The sequence below is a fragment of the Epargyreus clarus genome, unplaced genomic scaffold (genome assembly GCF_041222505.1).
Source record: "Epargyreus clarus isolate Ecla_fem2 unplaced genomic scaffold, WU_Ecla_fem_2.2 ptg000022l, whole genome shotgun sequence".
Classification (NCBI taxonomy): domain Eukaryota; kingdom Metazoa; phylum Arthropoda; class Insecta; order Lepidoptera; family Hesperiidae; genus Epargyreus; species Epargyreus clarus.
The window spans coordinates 1,952,862-1,968,213 of record NW_027332229.1 but is presented as its reverse complement, the minus strand read 5'-3'; the positions used below and the strand labels follow the sequence as shown (position 1 = coordinate 1,968,213).

Below are 15,352 nucleotides of genomic sequence, written 5' to 3'. Positions count from 1 at the left end.
TATAAAAGTAAGATTTATTTTTTAATTAATGAATTTTAACGTTTACTAAAATCTACGATTATTAATCTGTGCTAAAATTGCATCATTTGATGTCATTAGTCATTGTCATTTGTCATGTTACTATTTTTGTCATTATCAGCTGATAGTGATTTAACTTTATTTATTAAATATTTCTTTATTTACAGTATTAAAACTTAAACGTTGATTGTATGTTTATGTAACAACTTATATTTGTATGAAGTGTGAGAAAATTCTAGTACCTACGTGCAATCAGACAAATAAAATCAACCAATCATATCAAACAGAGAAGGTCATGCAACCGCGATGATTAATCGTTTTCGTGCACAGTAAAACACATTCATGCTGATTCTAAACACACTAACGGTCCTTATCCAAGTCGCGTTCATAGTGTTTATGTCATTTGTGTCTATGAACATAATAAAATACTTCAGCAGTAGTGTTAGAATGGCTGTGGTCGCTCCCGCTCTTTTCGTAAACCATGGCGGTGGCCCGATGCCGCTCCTCGGAGACAAGGATCACGCTGGCTTGACGAAATTCTTACGCGACGAGGTGAAAAAGCACGTAGATTTCAAAAATGTGAAAGCTATTATTTTAGTTACCGCGCATTGGGAAGAAAACAAAGTTACTATTTCGTCCGGAGAGAAACACGATCTATACTTCGATTACTACGGTTTCCCGCCAGAGTCCTACAGGTACAAGTACGACGCGCCCGGAAATCCGGAGTTAGCGAAGCGAATTCAGAGTGAGCTGAAGAAAGTTGGTGTAGACTCGAAATTAGACCCAAAGCGGGGCTGGGACCACGGCGTCTTCGTTCCAATGATGTTGATCAACCCAGCCGCAGACATACCGATCGTACAGGTATCCGTCCTCTCCCACCAGGACCCAGAGACCCACTACCAGCTCGGTAAAGTCTTACACACGTTCCGGAAGGAAGGAGTGGCTATTATCGGCTCTGGTATGTCCTACCACAACATGAGAGAATTCATGTATGGAAGAAACAGTAGAACGGTTGTTAACGCTGACTTTGACGAGTTTCTCAATCAAGCCTGTACAAGTGACGATGATAAGAGACGGGCAGAACTGGTGGCATGGAGAGCCCAGCCTGGCGCTGACGAGGCACATCCTCCAAGGGCAGCGGAACACTTCATGCCCTTAATCGTTATAGCTGGAGCTGGTGGCAAGGGACCAGGGGAACGTATTTTCAACTGGGATATGAGTGGAACCTTTAGATTAAGTGGGTTTATTTGGAAAAATGAATAGCAATCCTTATATGAATGAATAGCAATCCTTATGTCTAAAATATTAATATGGATTTTGACTGCCAGCTGGTTTGGTTAGATACAAAGCATTCCAACAACTCCCTTAGATGAGAAAAATTTATAGATAGATCACTCCTAACAAGAAAGTGTAAACCTTTTTGAGAATTGAAATTGTTGCAAAAATAAAATTGTGCTGTCTCCTTGATAAAATGTCCCTAAAATGTTTGAAATATTTATTTATTACGTAAATTACGTAGTATTAGGTACTTATACTTACATTTTCCTTAAAAATGTGTGTTTTTTTTCGTCAAGAATTCAAAAAATAAATGACAAATCAGCATTTTTTGGCTGCATCGAATTTCAAGGCAGTGAAGTATCTTTCTATTTTACTCATCAAAGCTTAAGTCCTAGTATAGTCTGCATAAAACTGCTAGTCCGCTCTGAATATAGAAATGAATTGCGTCGCCATAGCAAATTGTATGACTACACCTGCTCGCAACAACTTCAGAGCGGACTAGCAGTTTGGTGCGGACTATAACTTAGGGTTGATTACAGTTGTTATTATTTAACAATAGATTGACTGTAGATTTATTCGCCACTTGTATTCTATAAAATGTGATGTTTGGTGCCTTAAAAAAAATAGTGCAACGGTTTAAATTTGTATGTATATTTGCTTAATATTTGCTATTTAAATGATATTAATATTAATGTTCTGAATATCTAATAATATATTCTATAATAGTTTTACGTAACTACAATATATACAGAGTTACAAAATTTAAGTACATTATGTCTAAAATAGACAAAAAAGAATATGTTGTTACACTAATACTTTTTGTTTTATTTTATAAGTTTAAGATCCTTGAAACAGATAATTATGTAAAAGGTCTTTAAAATGAAGAAAATATACATTATATTTACTTTATTTTTAATAAAAATCTGTCTAATGTTTAATATAATAATTTTGCCTAACGAAAATCGATATTGAAAAATTCTAGTAGGCAGAAATTTTCAAATTTTGTTCTTATGGTTTAACAAGTTTTTGCCCGCGGCTTCGCCCGCGTTTAAAAGAAAATAATATGACATATAATCGATTATGATATGAAAATAATCGATTTTTTTTTGGTCCAAAAGATCGATTCTGCGATTAATCGATCTTAGATCGGCCTCCCTAGTTCCCATGGGATTTCCGGGATAAAAACTATCCTATGTCCTTTCTCGGGTCTCAGACTATCTTTGTGCAAAATTTCATTAAAATCGGTTCAGTGGTTTAGGCGTGAAGAAGAGACAACCAGACAGACAGACAGACAGAGTTACTTTCGGATTTATAATATTAGTAAGGATTAAGCGTTAACAGTCGTTATTGAATTTAAACCAAATTTTGCGTAAGAAAAAAATTGTCTATTTCTAGTATGGAGTCCTTGCCTTTCGGGTCTAACGCCAGTTTAAATAATCTATCGAATGTCTAGCAAAGATCAAAATTGAACATTTTTAAGGCAGATATTGTCAAACTTCGATCTTTGGTAGATAAACATTTGATAGATTTATTATTATTTATAGGGCGTAAAAGAAAGTACTTGTGACGACTCGCTTGGCGGATCGGTCACTGTACCGGGTTGACGCGCAAAGGGTCCCGGGTTCGATCCCTGGCTAGACATATCTAAACGACGAATTTAGATTTCTGGGTGTTTCATTTGTCTGTGTGTAAATGACACCCATAGGAAATCCTAGTGGGGTGGATAGAGGAATCTATCGAGGATAGAGGCGTCCTATATTTCAAACATTTTCAAACGGAAAGTTAGCGTGTGATAAAGCAGGTCGTAATAATTTAAATTTAATCAATGCCTACTTACAATAGATTTTCATGTTTCTGTTACAAGGATAAAATGTAGATGCGCGATTTTTACCTGTCTGTGCTCATTTTAAATTCGGTTGTAGGTAAAGTAGACAATTTTCCTGTTAAACTGTAATAGTGTTTTATTTGCAAAATGATTTCACGTATCTATACTACTATACTGCCTATTTATACCACATTCCCGTGGTAAAGTGATACGTAAAAGTGTGTTATCATTTGGTACGCGTGACGCAGGGGTTTTAATCGCCACATGTATTTCTTTCAAGCAGAAGCAGTTTTTGCGATTGGAGAGTATTCCAGTAAATTCATAATTTTGAACACTTACATATTTCTGCCTAATAACAGCAGAGTTAAGCGCTGCTCTGTTCTGGTTTGAAGGGTAAGGGAGACTCTTCCCAGGCGGTCCAGCTTAGTCCTCAGGGATAGGCCGATCTCAGGTAATCCTATCTAGGGTTGATTACAGATATCCATGGGCGGCAGTAGCCACTTACCATCAGGTGGACTGCATACTCGTCTGTTACTCTCATATATTATAAAAAAAACATGGAGCAACCAATTCAGTCCTTAGGAGAGTTAATGTATCTGAGATCGGAAGGTAGTACAGGGGCTCTACATAAAGTTGGTTAAAGATATGGGCGCTTGAAACCACTTACTCAGTGCGTTGTCAGTCTTACAAAAGCATATTGTGTCTCGTTTCACACTCAACATGAATTGTTCTCAATGTCTACAGATTAGTTTATGATAAGGTACAAAATTGGAAAACAATCTTTATTTACCACAAAGCTTACTTATTGAAATATTTTTGCCTCTTTATTAATTTTAGAATTTTTTGAAATGATATTATTTGACGACCCGCGTGGCGGAGCGCTCACCATACCGGTCTGACGCGCCAAGGGAGTCCGGGTTCGATCCCCGGCCAGACAGATATCTGAATGATGAATTGAAATACCTATGTGTGAGTTCATATTATGTATGTTTTCATCTTTGTGTGAGTTCATAGCAGCGACGATACACGGAATCCTATTGTGAGGGTGTGAGCGTCGAAAGCGTTTACTATATTTTTGTTATTGATGATAAAGCTTGCTTTGTAATTTGATATAGTCCGCGCCAAACTGCTAGTCCGCTCTGAAGTTGTTGCGAGCAGGTATAGTCATACAATTTGCTATGGCGACGCCATTCATTTCTATATTCAGAGCGGACTGGCAGTTTTACGCGGACTATATTTTATTGATGCATAGCAGGTGCATAAAAATTTGCATTGCGTCATTAAATGACCTTAGTTCGTACCCTGTAGGCACACATTTGTGTACATGACAATGGTAAATATATAGGTATTTGATAACGACTTCAATTCTTAGGACGAGTACACAATATTATCGCACGTTATAAATACAATACCTTATTACAGTCTATTTAAGTTTTTCCCACCAAATATCGAATTATGTAGACAAAATATTAGATTGATCATAAATACCTGCGTGTATAGATAAGCAAATTTACTTACGTGTAATATTTACTTACCAGATTATGAAATTTGACAATTTTACTATGCAATAATTGTCAAATTAAACTTTGCTAGACCAAAAATAGTTAATGGTCTAAGATCCGAAGCTAAATCGAACTGGACCGAGCTGATAATAGAATGAAACTCATTTTATAATGAAATTAGTACATTGGGTAATACATTAAAAATGGGTTTGCTAAAAAAAATCCTGGACAGGATAATTTTAATTATTTTTTGAAAATTAAAATTTAATTGAAAATTAAATTTTGCAACATCAACATAATAAGAAAATTCTATTCTGAGTGAATGTTAAAAACATACAGAATGTGCAGGCTTTGGGTTGCCTATTATTTACGTGGACGAACTACTGGGTTGTCAGGTATAAACAGGTATTTCGCTGGCAACTACTTTCACTCATGATGATAATAGATTAAATTTTATATCAGTAGAAGCGCTGTTTTATTGTGAACACGTTGATATAGGGTTGTCTGCAAAATGAAAATTAATTTTTCAAAAAATAATTAAAATTATCCTGTCCAGGATTTTTTTAGCAAACCCATTTTTAATGTATTACCCAATGTACTAATTTCGTTATAAAATGAGTTTCATTCTATTATCAGCTCGGTCCAGTTCGATTTAGCTTCGGATCTTCTACTATAATATTGATTATAATTAATAATGGTAGCTTTGATAAGTAATTAGTCAGAGAACGGTAGAATGCTAATAAACTTTTAAGGACGGAGAATCAGTCTTTTACGACTACAATTGATAATTTCAGATGGTGACTTCAAAAATAGTACGCGATTATAGTATAAACAATGTGTCAATGCAATATATAATCCTACAGTAGCGCAGTTATGTAGGTATCGTTGTCAATATTCAAAGGCAGTGTGACCTTTGCTTTACAAGAGCAGACATAATGACTGATTATGAATCACGTTTACAATAAAAATATACTTAGTTCCAAACGATCGTTCGTGCATTGCAGTCGTGTTACTTTTTAATAAAAACTTTTAATCTGTGATCATGAGTGAAAGTTATTTCGCGCCTTCATTATTTGTCAATCATGGCGGCGGTCCGAATCCCGTCCTTGGAGTGGAAAGTGACCGAGAGATGGCAAACGCATTGAGAAATGTGTGCCAATTGATAAAACTAGACCAATTAAAAGCTATAATCGTAGTCACGGCGCACAGAGAAGAGGATTGTGTTGTCATATCGGCATCGGAACACCACGATATGTTGTACGATTATTCTAATTTCCCGCCGGAAACTTACACGTATAAACATAACGCGCCGGGCGATCCAGTTTTGGCGCGCAAGATACATTCTGCATTTCAAGAGGCTGGAATTAAATCCGTATTAGACCATAACAGAGGCTGGGACCACGGAGTGTTCATCCCAATGATGTTAATAGACCCCGCCGCGAAAATACCAATAATTCAAGTGTCCATTTTGAGGAATCAAAATGCGCGTGAACATTTTGACATAGGGAAAGTTTTGTATAAGTTCAGGGAAGATGGTATAGCTATACTCGGTTCAGGCATGTCTTTTCACAACATGAAAATGTTTAGGCAAACTCGGGTTGAAAATGATGGTGTAATTGTGAATGAAATGTTCGATAAGTTTTTAAACGAAGTTTGTACTGGTAAGGAGGATAAAGAGAGGATGTTGGAATGGGAAAAGGCGCCTCAAGCATTGGATTGTCAGCCGTTGAGAGATGCTGATCATCTAATGCCGTTAATAGTTTGCCTCGGAGCGAGCGGGCCGCATAATGGAAAGAACGTCTTCGCGTCGCTGTTCAAACGAAAGTTTTTACTCAGTGGTTTCATGTGGGACAAGGATTTTTAAGCGATTTTTTGCATACCATATCATTTGAAAATGTAAAAACAAATGTAATCTGTTTGTAACCTATACTAAAATATAACTTTTTCATGTGCTACAAGCTTTTTAAATCATTCATTACCTATAAAAAATATTATAACATAAGTATAGACCCCGCCAAACTGCTAATCCGCTTTGAAGTTGTTGCAAGCAGGTGTAGTCATACAATTTGCTATGGCGACGCGATTCATTTCTATATTCAGAACGGACTAGCAGTTTTACACGGACTAGGTATACCTACTTACTGCATGTTTATGTGTCGACAAAGTAAGTCGGTCACATTTGCGCAGCTACGCCTGAGGACTAAGCTGGAATGCCTCGGAAAAGTTTATCCCTCACCACACCTGTCACACCAAAACACAGCAGCGCTTAACACTGCTTTTATAAGGCAAAACTATAAACAGATTCTCCATTCTGGATATCTTCAGGGATCTACCCAAAAATCGCACAGCCTTTTAATTACAAAAAAAAATTAAATAACGTTTTAGTCAAAACCTCCGTTATCAATACATGAAGTAGTTTGGAAGTCAGATTAAATAAAATATATGAAATATTTGCAAAATATATTTACTTGTAAAAAGACCAAAAAAATCCACGAACACTTTGTACAAGACGAGACGAAACAACTGAACCTGAAAGTAACAAAATAATTCAAAATTAATAAAATATAAGTAGGTATATTTTTTTATTAATTCATAATATAGGGGCAGCAGACGAGCATTTAGTCTGGTGGTAAGTGGCTACTGCCGCTCATGGACATTTGTAATCAACTCCAGATATGATTACATATTCCTACCACTGGTCGGCCACAGATACGCTGCTACCCCTGAGGACTAAGCTGGAACGCCTCAGAAAAGTATATCGCCCTTGCACACCCTTCAAACTAGAACACAGCAGCGCTTAACGCAGCTGTTTAGGCAGAAATAGGTTTGGCGGTGGTGCCGCCGGAGTCGAACCACATACGGAATTCTAATAAAAAGTAATATTTTTTTTTTATGAAACTGTGAATGGCCCCAACTCTACGTCTAGCTTCGAAGTGCGTGAATCAAATTCAGTCACTTACTCTTTTTAGATTAGAGAGATTTTATATTCAATTGATAGATTCTAATATAGATCTACATGACAGGAAATTTCTTACCAAGACACCCAATACAATTTAAGATGCAGATCGCCCGCGCAATTTGTATCGCCGGTCGCAATACCGACAGACCTTGAAGCGACCCGAGCGAGACCGACAGCGCCAGTTGTATCTGCCACATCAAAGTATATTTATCAAGACACAATAATTAAATAATTAAGTAACAATCATTAATGAGAATAATCATTGACATAATAACGTAGATAGGTCATACACGTTCGAAAATTGGCACATGAAATAAAGGTTAATTGTGCGAACTAAGTTTACCTCTTTTTTAAGCATTCATTTAGTTTTAGACATGTTACTTGCACCACGAACAGTTTCGTGGTGTGCATTTCTCGACAAGTGCCACCAAAAAGCGCAGATTAGTAACCTATCTAAGTTGTTACTAGTGGTATATCAATGAGAATAATGACAATTATTTTACACTTCACAGTACTCTTGTTATTTATAAATTTATTTTTTTAACAATTGTTTATAAATTGACCGTTTATAAACATTTGTGGCGACCTCCCGCTACTCGACAAGAGAAGGCGCCACGAGTATTCTGAATCACGCTATCGAAGTTTTCCAAACATCTTGCATATATATAAGCTCCGAACTGAGACTGTCTGAGCACGGCCGCTCCCCGGGCATAATCACCTAGCCCGGCAGGAGATTTCCCTTTGCCAAACATTAATTTCAGATATCGAAATTATTCGCTACGTAGTACAACTAATATTGATGGAGAAAGGCATATTCGCACTCTTTTCGATGCACAGCAGTCAAATGATAACAGTCCTTGTATTAAAGTTATTTTACGAGAAGAAACACAAATTGCTTCAAACTAATTTGCATACTTAGGTCGCCTAGAGCAACATCGCCGCCGTCGCCTCGAGCAGCGTCGCTGCCGGCAGCGCGACTGCCGCACGCTGTACCGCCGGTCACCAGTCCTGCATCGCTTGAACCGGCCCTGTTTCGTGCGGCAGCGACTGTAATAAGTCCAAGGGTGTTACTAGTACTACCATCTCTTAAAACAATATTATTTTAATCATACATTGATATTTCGTACCACGATCTCATCAAAGTAAGATTGTTTTTATAATATTACAATAAGCAGTTTTGTATTATATCGGTCGAAATTATTCATTCTCTTTTTGCAGGAAATTTAACTTTTTAGGCAAAATATGACAAATTCAGTTGGTTTTATATTATGTTGTCATCGCCATGACAGGTGATGATTGGATTAAATCTGACTTACCTGACTTATTTTCTTATCAAACCTTACAGTCACATTTATACTTGAGCTCCAATTCAATACTTACGTCTTGCACATTCTGAAAAATAACAACAATTTTAAATAAGCAAGATATTTTTTATTATATAGATATTTTATATTATTATTTTGGTTTATTTTGTAATGAACATGTAACATGGTAACTGACTTATACATTATTTAAATTGATCTTGTTATAATCCGCACCAAACTGCTAGTCCGCTCTGAAGTCGTTGCGAGCAGGTGTAATGTCATACAATTTGCTATGGCGACGCGATTCATTTCTATATTCAGAGCGGACTAGCAGTTTGGCGCGGACTATACCAATCAATACACATATATAGATAAAGTTGATGAATTATATAAAGAAGGGCAGATTAATTTGATAGATAGTCAAATGGATAGTATTGACAAATGGATGGATATTTTGTTAATAGATCCATGTTATTTAATGGATTCACGAGAAAATTGATAAATTAATAGGCTTTTGGATAAGTATAAGACAATAAAATAGCACATACTTCCGTTTCCGGCGACATCTTGCCATATTTTGTCTGAAAAATACGTTAAAACTTCAAAAAGGTATTAAGTTGTTACTTAAATAAAATGAGTTGAACGGAAGAATACGAGTGGCTGATATCCATTTAAGTTAAAAAAATTAGTGACATCAAATTTAATGGCAATGATACCCTAGTAGAAAGAATTACAGTCACTCATTCAAGAGGTCTAGGGTTCAAATCAGGCACGTCATCGTTAAACCAATTCTGTCCTACTGCCAGGCACGTGTCCCCTCTCAGAGTGAAAGGGGTTTCACTCATAGTCCAGCACTTTACGGATTGAATCTCATTGCGCTCATTGAGACCATTTTTAAACAACTCAAACAAGCAGTCCTCTTGACGTAATTACTTCTAACACCTTACGCCTGCTACAGACTCACGCCGAGAACACCCGAGAAGCGTGAATATGATAGCTTTCTCGCCTTTTCGTTCTTGCGCTTGCCTGTTCTCCGATCGGTGTCGGTATTTTTGCCCGCTTCAAAGAGTTTCTCGGGCGAGAAAAGGTATTACATTCTCCTTCGGTGTCAGTGCGACCACCACATTGTATGTTGCTGTGTATGTAAAGGTCGCATGAGTGTAGGTGCCTTCTCGGTTCTCGCGCAATTTCTCGGCGAGACTTCTCGTGAGTCTGTAGCCGGCTTTAGACGTTCGTGCCTAGATTGTCGTTCCAGGCCATAGTAGAACATATCCATATCATTACGATATATCACTGTTAAGTATAATACTCACGTTTAAGTAAGGATACGTATAAAACTGTATTTGAGGGTTTCAATTTCACTTAAAAAACTTCATAATTTTCTTAAAAGTACTCTGGATCTGATGACTTACAAATAAAATGTGTCAAGTTTTCTATTTAACGTTCTTATTTCAAACGTGACGGTGAATTTTCTTTTAGTCATAGAGAAGAGAAAAGAGTTTCGTGTTTCCATGACTCTTTATAGCAATTTTTGGTGTTGGTTTGGCTATAGCAAAAGGATAAAGGAGATAAAGAATCCTGCGTAGTTGGACTTCGAAGGCGCCATCACCATACTCCATTTCAGTGTGGGGTTTGTTAAGGGAGGGACACATGAGGGAATTTAGTCTTCAGGGGTAGAAACGCCTATAAACTCCGCTCCATACAGCCTGGGACGGAAGCGCTGCATTTAACTGATTTGATACTACTGAATTATTTATTTAGAAATCTGGGTCTGTCCATGGCATCCAGAAGTCTGTCCATGGCAATAATAACATTAAAATCCCAGTGCGAGATTATTAGGAGGAGTTATTTGTATTTTAGTAGTAGACGAGCAAGTAGTGCACCTAAAGATCAGCTACTGCCGCCCATGACCATCTGCTACCAATCGCAGATAAGATTGGATACCTCAGATCAATTAGAAATGCGCCGCTACCCCGGAGAACTATCCCAAGATCAAGTGTGGAAGGGTTTAAAAATGGCTTTAGGTATGAAAATGAATAAAATAACAGTTATAAAATATTTATAAAATGCATTTATTCGTAAAAGGACCAAAACATTCCACGAAAACAATGTACAACACGGGACGAAACAATTGGACCTGAAAAAAATGAAATAATTCTGAATCATTATAAAGAAGACTCTCTTTGCGGGAATGATTGAGGCTGTTAGAACCAGAGTAGCCTAACTACAAAAAAAATGATTAACAATATGGAGAAAAGTAAAAGTGTGCAATATTTTTAAATTACGAAAATACAGATAGGTCATGTCTTTAAAATGCAGTTAAGCCACTCAGGTTCTAGCAGCCTCAATTAATCTTACTACCTCTAGCTTTATTGCAAGTTGAGCTGTGATTAATAATATACATGTGTGTGAGGCGAAGCATATTCCCTTATTTTCCTTAATATAAGCTCAGAATTTCATGCATTCGTTAGGGGATGTCACGACTTAATTAATATTTTTTTTTATTTTTAGTGTTTGTTATTATAGCAGCCACTAAAGTAAATACATTGTAAAAATATGAACTGTCTACCTATTACGGTCATTGATCTATAAAATGTCATTGATTACGGTTCAATTGATAAAACGAAAAACGTCGAGAAATAGCGGTTTCTTGTATGGCGACCCCCATTTACTTTCAATTTTTTATATATTTTTAGTATTTGTTGTTATAACGGCTACCTTTATACATACTCTGTAAAATTTCAAGTGTCTTATCTATTAGGGTTCAGGAGATAGAGCCCTGTGACAGATGGACAGACAACGGATTCTTAGTAACAGGGTTACGTTTTTACTTGGGTACGAAACCCTAACGAAAGAGTTGGATTTTAGATTAGGCTGAATCAATAAGCACAAAAGCAATAAATGATACATTTAAGTAATGAACACATCATTTTACTTTACCACGACACCGGATATAATTTAAGACGGAGATCGCCGACGCAGCTTGTATCGCCGGTCGCAATACCGGCAGATCTTGAAGCGGCCCGAGCGAGACCGACAACGCCAGTTGTATCTGTCGATGAAGATTAATAGAATATAAATAGTTACGCAAAATAAATAATAATACTCTTTATTGTACCCAACAGTAAAACAAAATAAAAGCATACAATTTTGAACGATAAAAAAGGCAGCCTTGTCAGTAAAACAGCGATTTCTTCCAGGCAACCTTAGGGTGAGGAATTAAAGAGGGGATGAATTAAAAGAATAGGGAGGGTGCAAATCCTTATCCTTACTAATACATACTATAAATCCGAAAGTAACTCTGTCTGTCTGTCTGTCTGTCTGTCTGGTTGTCTCTTCTTCACGCCCAAACCACTGAACCGATTTTAATAAAATTTTGTTCAAAGATAGTCTGAGACCCGATAAAGGACATAGGATAGTTTTTATCCCGGAAATCCCACGGGAACTAGGGATGGCGATCTAAGATCGATTAATCGGAGAATCGATCTTTTGGACCAAAGAAATCGATTATTTTACGAATTTTCAATTTTATGTATGTTGGTATGTCATATTGTTTTCTTTTAAACGCGGGCGAAGCCGCGGGCAAAAACTAGTAAATAATAGTTTAAGACTAATATATAAAATGAAGTGTAATTTTATGTTTTTTTTTTTTTGTAATTTAACATGTAATTTGAAAAAATAATAAACAAAAGGGGAAGAAACTACACAGTTTAAAAATGGACGAAAGCAAGAGCACAAAATTTAGGAGAGAAAAACAGAGTTGAAGGTAATACTGCAATTTTAAAGCTCGAGACATTTTTATAGGCCGCGTAAAACTGCTAGCCCGCTCTGAATATAGAGATGAATCGTGTCGCCATAGCAAATTGTGTGACTACACCTACTCGCAACAATTCAGAGCTGACTAGCAGCTTGGCCCGGACTATAATACAGATACTGCTTTAAAAGTGGTTGAAATAATGAAATCCTTGACAACTGTACAATAATGGGAACACGACGCATATTAATGCAATCGTTCTGTCAAACTGCCGCATAGTCATACTTGGGTCGCCTAGAGCAAGATCGCCGCCGCTTCGAACAACGTCGCTGCCGACAGCGCGACTGCCGCACGCTGTACCGCCGGTCGCCGGCCCTGCATCGCTTGAACCGACCCGTCTTCGCGCGGCAACGTCTGGATAATGCATTAAGCTCTTGTACTTTCATAAATGAAGCGTTAAAATATGCGAATAGAGTAACTTAACTTATAACAGCAACGTTAGGCGCTGCTGTGTTCCAGTTTGAAGGGTGTAGTAAGGGAGACAGACTTTTCCGAGGCGTTCCAGCTTAGTCCTAAGGGGTAGCGGCGCATCTGTGGCCGACCTCAGATAGGAATATCTAATCCTATCTGGGGTTGATTACAGATGTCCATGGGCGGCAGTAGCCACATGCCATCAGGTGGACTGCATGCTCGTCTGCTACTCCAATATTATAAAAAAAGAGTCCGCGCCAAACTTCTCGTCCGCTCTGAATGTAGAAACGAGTCGCGTCGCAACAGCAAATTGTAGATATTAGCGGGACAAACCCGTCCGCTGCCCGCTCTCGCCCACAGGTACATTAGCTGCGTTAGTGTGTCCTTACTGTTACTTCGGGGTATATGCTTGTAGTGGTGGTGGTGTGTTCGACCGCATTGGCTCGCTGAGTACATCTGCGCGCAACAACTTTAGAGCAGACTAGATGATGCTAGATGTTTGCTAGACACGGACTATACTTTCATCATAGATTAGTAACTTTCAGTGAGTACCTACTAGTAAGATAAACAAACGAATAAGTCAAGAGATATATTATCCCCCTCCCCTTTACAAAATGAATTTAATAAGCAAGTAAATAAGAGAAATGTAATGACAATATGTTATAAAATAATTGAGTAAGTACTCTTGGAAAACTGAAGAGGGTATTCCGAACGTGACGTCACATCACCCCACCTTTACGGCTTTATAACCCGAGGAAGAGCAAGCGCCGAGTTTTTTGTTCGTCAGACGTTGAACTGAACACGGAAACTCTGCCCGATTTTATACCGATTTATTGTTTTCGTTAAATTGTTAATATTTGAAGTAATTATTTTTATTAACGTTTAGAATTAAATATGTGCAAATTTTTAATAAGCATTTTGTCAAGTTTTGTGATTATTTGTGATAAAGTTAATCTTTTTTTTATTCTAATATTTCATTTCTAAGAGTACATAATAAGTAAATTTGACCTTTATTCCAGATTTTTGTTCCAGATTGGTTTCCAATTGAATACTTACGTTTTGCACATCCTGAAAAATAAAGCAAATTTGACAGTAAGTACTCAAAATTTGTGTAACAACAATTACAATTGACTTACATTTGTTATTATAATAATATCAATCTAATAAACGTTTGATTACCAAACATCGAAATTTGACTATTCCTGCCAACTACAACTTCTGGTTTAGAAGCGTTACGGTGAAAAGATTGTGCAAAATGATTTACAGATGCTACTAATCTATGACAGATGCATAGACTATTTTAGTCCGCATGAGTCTGTATATCTTAGGTGATCTCCTTCAGATACAGCCTCTGCTCTGTATGGAGTTGTTACTGAGGTCCATGGACGACAAAACTTCATACAATCAGGATTGCATGCTCTTTTGCCACTTTTCTTATACATAAGTATAGTTTAATAATGATAAACCACGCTAAAATCGCACAAGGAAAATCGTTAATTCTGATTCCTGATGATCTTGATGAGGAGAATGGGATAAAATTATTAAAATCGTGTATTTTCATCGGTTCTTGATAAATGTTAAATTCGGACCGTTCAAAGTGGGTAAAAATTCGAGTTCAAAGATTCCGTTACATACATACATACAGGTCAAGGTAATAAAAGCGTGGTAAAAATAAGGTAATCATGAATCTATCGTACTAGTGGGTTATTAACGAGTAAATATTTAGACTGGGTTTTCAAATGCAAGGTTGGATGGTTCAAATAAAACGGAACTTACTTCCGTTTCCGGCGACATTTTGCCATATTTTGTCTGAAAGGAAATTTTATGGGAAATCTTTAAAAATCTTTATGAGAAAATTCATTATAAAAATTTAATTCATTGTATAATAATATTCTCGACGAATGGTTAATAGTGAGCTATAGTCAATTTGTATTATTCGGACAGTAAGTCATTTATCATATTTAAGTCAATCGATCGATATTTAAGTATTTATTATAGTAGTCATGGGAAGAAAAAGTAAAACCCCTTTTTTATAAAGAGTTGGTTGTACAGATATCGACCCCATACCATCATATTATGGACTCGTTTGCTAGACCAATCTTATAAAAAAAAGTTCATACAAGGGTCATAAAAGTTAATTATATTACACAAACCGTATTCTTAATAGATTTTAATCCTAGACCATGCCTAGACATAAGTGGTCGAAGTTCATAGGGGCTGTTCAAGTATTACGTAAGCAGA

At 36.8% G+C, this 15,352-nt stretch overlaps 2 protein-coding genes and 1 long non-coding RNA gene across 5 annotated transcripts; 2 read left to right on the top strand and 1 right to left on the bottom strand.

The window, feature by feature from the left end:
• The first annotated feature begins 104 nt into the window (after nt 1-104).
• Nucleotides 105-2,109, top strand: LOC140751321 (uncharacterized). The gene has a single exon (XM_073085232.1). The coding sequence runs from the start codon at nt 361-363 to the stop codon at nt 1,279-1,281; it is 921 nt and encodes a 306-aa protein (XP_072941333.1). The 5' UTR covers nt 105-360; the 3' UTR covers nt 1,282-2,109.
• A 3,255-nt stretch (nt 2,110-5,364) lies between these two features.
• LOC140751361 (uncharacterized) lies at nt 5,365-6,575 on the top strand. Its single transcript, XM_073085266.1, has one exon. It carries the CDS (start codon nt 5,666-5,668, stop codon nt 6,485-6,487), a length of 822 nt encoding a protein of 273 aa, XP_072941367.1. The 5' UTR covers nt 5,365-5,665; the 3' UTR covers nt 6,488-6,575.
• A 1,062-nt stretch (nt 6,576-7,637) lies between these two features.
• On the bottom strand, nt 7,638-10,354 carry LOC140751373 (uncharacterized). 3 transcript variants are annotated; one of them, XR_012103306.1, is made up of 5 exons: nt 10,200-10,354; nt 9,435-9,467; nt 8,899-8,974; nt 8,498-8,629; nt 7,638-7,770 (listed from the first exon to the last, which is right to left on the bottom strand). It is a non-coding gene; the product is annotated as an uncharacterized LOC140751373 (long non-coding RNA). The 3 variants fall into 3 exon arrangements; XR_012103307.1 differs by having other exon boundaries at nt 8,963-8,974; XR_012103308.1 differs by having other exon boundaries at nt 9,435-9,485; nt 10,200-10,351.
• Between the last annotated feature and the right edge of the window lie 4,998 nt (nt 10,355-15,352).

Bases quoted from the DNA above. Each gene is read 5' to 3' on its own strand.
- LOC140751321 (XM_073085232.1), top strand. From the start codon at position 361: ATGCTGATTCTAAACACACTAACGGTCCTTATCCAAGTCGCGTTCATA.
- LOC140751361 (XM_073085266.1), top strand. From the start codon at position 5,666: ATGAGTGAAAGTTATTTCGCGCCTTCATTATTTGTCAATCATGGCGGC.